At 31.8% G+C, this 5,294-nt stretch overlaps 1 protein-coding gene across 1 annotated transcript; it reads left to right on the top strand.

Annotated features, from left to right (window-relative positions):
• Window positions 1-219: 219 nt before the first annotated feature.
• On the top strand, window positions 220-1,434 carry LOC119674951. Its single transcript, XM_038086108.1, has one exon. The coding sequence runs from the start codon at window positions 220-222 to the stop codon at window positions 1,432-1,434; it is 1,215 nt and encodes a 404-aa protein (XP_037942036.1).
• The last annotated feature ends 3,860 nt before the right edge of the window (window positions 1,435-5,294 follow it).

The following is a 5,294-nucleotide window of genomic DNA, read 5'->3' as shown; positions in this document are numbered from 1 at the left end:
AAATTAATGATTTTCGGTCTAATAAAGGTGAATTAAGGTCACTATAATGCTCATGTAAAATCAGAATTTCCATATAAAAACGCTATACAGGCGTTAGCCACTTTATAGTTTTCCGCAAGTTTTTGCTGTGCTTTAACAAAAAATAAAATATTTTATTTAAACTCGAATTTGAATTAATTTCAAAACAAAATTTTTGTTTACATAAAAGGATTTTCTAATATGTCAACAATCAACGATAAATTTTTTTCACCATTTGTGGAAGATCCACCCCGTGCTTTTACTTTCATTCATGTGGAGAATCAGAAATCATACTACGGCCCATACCTGCAAGCAATTATAAATTTTGTTGCATATAAAAAGTATAATCTAGAGCTGGAAACAGTTGATACACTAAATTCCAGTGAAATTTTTGACAAAATTCGTCGGAATATTTACAACACGTCATTACATGGTGTCACTTGTACGGATCGTAAAAAACTTATCCAATACAGTTACCCACTGGAAATAACGAAAAAATGTATACTAGTCCCGCTCGACGATGAAATACCTAAATTTTGGTATGTCGGTTGGCCTTTTGATCGATACATTTGGATCACACTTTTCTGCAGTATTTTCTACATTGCAATTTTAATGAGTTTTATTGAATATCCCAAGCAAACCGCATCCAATTCGATACTGCGTAATATACCGTACAGCGTCGCTATATTGCTCTACTGTCCCAATATGAATATACAACTAAGAAATGCACCTATACGCGTGATTGTCTTCTACACCCTGTTATTTGTGTTCGGTTTCATATTTAGTGCATATTATTTTCCTTATCTAACGGCGTACAACATGAAACCAGTCTTTCGGGAACGAATCAGAACTCTATCCGATATATTGGATGCAAAACTGGTCATTAATGTACCGTCATCACATCACGAAAGCTTTGAGGAATATACGCAATCGAACGAAAGAGCATCATTATTACGAAGTGCGACCGTAGTTAAATTTAAACCTATCGTTAAGTATTTAAATCACTCCGCTGGGTATGTCATTCTAGAAGACACTTGGAGATTTTTACATATGCAACAATTTAAAATGTATAAACCACTTTTTTCTTTATCCGAGGAGTGTTTTGGTTGGTGTTACAAGGCTTTTCCAGTGCATGTGAACGCATCATTTCTCAAAGAATTGGATAGTTTTTTATTAAGAGTTAAAGCTAGTGGATTATGGCTAAAGTGGAAGACTGATGCTGGTGTTATGGCTCTACGTGCAAAATACGGCACTGTGCTACTAGATGATTATCCGGTCGAGCCACTAAAATTAAGTTATTATAGATTTGCCTGGATCGTACTTGCTGCCGGTACCATCGCCAGTTGCTTAGCAGCTTTATGTGAAATCTACGTTTGGAATAAACACATGCATACCGAGCTTATCATTGTCATTTAAAAATATTAGAAAAAGGCTTTACGATTATACCTGAAAAATTAGTTTTATTTCAGATAGTGTAAATTTATGTTCTAACAGTTTGCAACCATTAATGATAGTCAAACGAAAAAATAAAAAAGTTTTCAAGCTCAGTATATAAATATTAGTATTATTAATTTTATAAAGAGGTTTTTCGAACAGTAGTGAACTACAACAACAAAAATTTTATTTTTCGTATTATTTTAATTAATTGAATTTTTGGCTGACCATACAGCTGTTTCGAGTATTGCCAAAAACCCATCATCAGTGGTCTTAGAAATAATTCTTGTATTAAATTATTCGCAAATAATTTTTTTGAGACTGCAAATATCAGGAATCGAACTCGGGTCCTGCCAAATGTGAAGCTCAGAATCAGCGCACCTTAACCAACTGATCCAAAACCGTACTTGACTTTTTTGTTCGCATATTTTTCTGGAGTTTTGTTACTTCTACTATGAAAGTTTTTATTAACTATTTTACTTGCTGTGTTTATACTAGAACGAAATCATAAACCAGCTGTAGAATAATTGAATTAATTAATTAATTATATTTTTATTTTTAATTGTTAAATTTCAATACTATTCTTTTCGTAGAGGCATTATTTGTTGCATGATTTGTCCTTCTTATTAATAGAAACCAACAATCGGTAAAAATCATCTCCTGGAAGAAAAGACAAAAGAGGAATAATTGATATAAAGTGGATTAAATGTTATAAACGTTAGTGAATTGAATGGGACAATTTTGATAACTGTGCCTCCTCAACGGAATGTATTCTTAATTGATTGAGATAGTATAAAACTACACTGAATAAATAGAGTTGCAGTTAGAGTACAACATATATTAGCAATAAATTTGTTATAATATGAAACTGAAATATGCATATATTTCATAATATGAAAAATGAAACATGAAACTTAAGGTTTATTTACAATAGTTAGAATGGTCCAATTCAGGTCTAATACGCGACATTTTGTTCGATAACTTGTTGTCCTTTTGAAGGTAATTTCAGTATGTCTCATAGAAGTTTTTGTCACTATTGGTAACAAATTGAGACAGTCGACTATCACAAGCGTCTCTTGAAATGAATTTTTCCTTAGAAAAATCGTTCGGCATGAACAGGAATAGATGGTAATCACTTGGTGTCAGGTCTAGAAGGTGGATGATTAAAAACTTCTGAACCAAACTCACGTTCCTTTTGGCGATGCATTATCAATGTGTATGGTCCTGGGGTTGTCCGGTTGGAAGACATTCCTCTTACATTGCCCAAAGCTGGTCGTATCTGAGCGAGACATCTATTGGGAAAGTAATGGATTTCTGTTTACTACACCTAATATGTTGAAAGTAACTGTTAATAAACTTGATATAAGTTAAACCAGCAGAGCTGTTACTACTTGGTATATAGGAATAGACATGAGACATATATGTGATGTAAAGAAAGATGATGGTTTGCTGCTGAGGGATTAAAACGCGCAACGATACTTGACTTCGGAATTTCTTCCTACGTTGTAATATATTTATTGTCGATATATTTATCATACGGAAGTACATAAACACAAATCATTACGCTACATATATATATCAGCTATTTGGAAGTCAATCAGTGATGCACGAAAAGAGAAGTTAGTATTGAGTGGTATATATGAAAAGTAGGTAAATATGAAAAGAAAAATATATGAAAAGTAAATATTATATGTGGTAGCACGGATTCAAAATATTATTATTTTCAATTAATAAAAATAGAAATAATATTATATAATATTAATAATAATATATTAAATAATATTAAATTCTATTAAGAAATATGTGTAGAACACACAAAACAATTTTTCAACCCACTGCTACATCATTTTTCAATACCCTATATACTTATATAAATTCTCAAGATATCGGGGTTTTACAAAAGTTGACTATTTGCATTGGCATTTATTTTGACAGTTTTCATGAAAAAATAATTCACATTAGACCCAATACGACAACTAAATTATATTGACATTTAGTATATTAGAAAAAGCGGCATGAAATCCATGATCAATTGGACATGTTCGAAAAAGCGGAATTATGTCCAATTCCCCTTTTCGAACCAGTAAAAGGATTGGGAAAACAGTTAATAGGCAAGAAAAACTTGAGCTCGTCTAACTGACAGAAAGATATAGTATTACCGTTTTATGAAAAACAAATCACGTTAGCTAAAGTATGTTATGAGAATACCTCGAGAAATAAGTATGTTCGAATGTATTATTCTATGAATGTCCAAAACATGTTGACCAATAAATACATAAAACCACAGGATTATATGGTTTTATAGGTTACTCGAAAAATTTGAATACTAGTAACTAAAATTATGAATTCTTGATTATATTTTATTCATTCATATTAAACATACAATTATACCTCTGCAAATTAAAATTCTGCCAAATAAGTTTGGATATAAAACATAGCTTTTAAGTTAATTTATACAAATTGTTAAGTTTACTTATGAAATTAGTATTGACCAGTTAAACCGGTAAATTATATTGTGAAGTTGACTCCCTAGGGTCAAACCTCGTGAGCACATCAACTTATCAATAAATTTTAGTAGTGTTTTCCTTATGACATTATATTAAAGACAATTAAAACTTTAGAGTCGTCACAAGAATTGGAAATATTTTAAAGAATGTTATGGAGCAGATCTACGTCAAGTCATTATGTTCCACTTCCCCCAGCGCACTCAAGCCACCGAAGATCATCGTTAATCTGTTGCAATTGTTCTTGTATTGATAAACGGCATTGGTGTATAGAAATGTATGCACTTTTCACTCGAAATGCGGCGGTTATCTGCAGAGCTATTTGAAGCACAGATACATTTGTCTGCATCGTGATCAAAATATAGTTCAAAGTTTATAAGATAAATTAACCCTTTGCTCTTAGCCCTTTGCTCCACAGGGAAAGGCTAAAATAGAAATAAAAGAAGAAACATTAATAAAATGTTGGTGTCATTTTTGTACTTATAGGACGAAATTTACTATGAAATGATTTTTGTTAATTTTTCATAGACAGGAAAATATTTTTCCAAAATGTGGAAAATGTTGTTTTGCTTCCGTACTATTTTATTACTGCTAAATATTGTTCTTGTACTCATATGTTATTAAATTTATTAAATTCAGTTTTTCCCGAAAAAAATATGTATTCAACATTGTAGAAGATGAAATATATTTAAAGCAATTTAAGTTAATTCAACAATATACAACAACACCTGCCTGCCAATTTAAAGATTTTTGGAAAGCCAGTCGATCTGTAGATACTTGCTCGTACGAGTATATCTGGACGTGATACATTTAAAAAATTGTTTTTATATTTTACTGTTGAGTGAGTGTGTTTTTTTTTGGAATTTTTAAAATTTCTTATACCCTTTTTATATTTTTTTTTGTAAATAATATTTTATTTAACTTTATTGAGCTGGTCCCAACCACAGTAACTTGCACGTTGAAAGTTTTTGCCAAGCAAAATTGTTAAGCCATCGCTCAGTATAAAAGTTGTATGACTTCGCGTATAAACACACATAATCTAGCAAAAAAAGCAGGCAGTCAGGTTTTGAAAACTTTGATCACGTACGACAAACGTGAGATATTTCGACAGCTTCAATGAACTGACAGACTCATTCATAAGGACGAAAGCCAGGAGCAACTACTGAAAAAATAGCACTAATGTGCACAACGTTGTGCCTGGTCGTAATTGCATGCATGACCCAATTGGTCAGTTAAGCATTTGATATGCAATCCGTGTGCCAAGGCGTTCATCCATGCATTTTGCAGTCATGTACGACATTTAACAGCAGCAAAACAAAAACTGTTGCCGAAGCCTCG

This window comes from Teleopsis dalmanni, chromosome 2 (genome assembly GCF_002237135.1).
Source record: "Teleopsis dalmanni isolate 2A chromosome 2, ASM223713v2, whole genome shotgun sequence".
Taxonomy (NCBI): Eukaryota; Metazoa; Arthropoda; class Insecta; order Diptera; family Diopsidae; genus Teleopsis; species Teleopsis dalmanni.
The sequence above is the reverse complement of the archived record's forward strand: the minus strand, read 5'-3'. Positions and strand labels throughout refer to the sequence as shown.

What these genes read in the sequence shown, in the direction of transcription:
- LOC119674951 (XM_038086108.1), top strand. Translation starts at nt 220, where the DNA reads ATGTCAACAATCAACGATAAATTTTTTTCACCATTTGTGGAAGATCCA.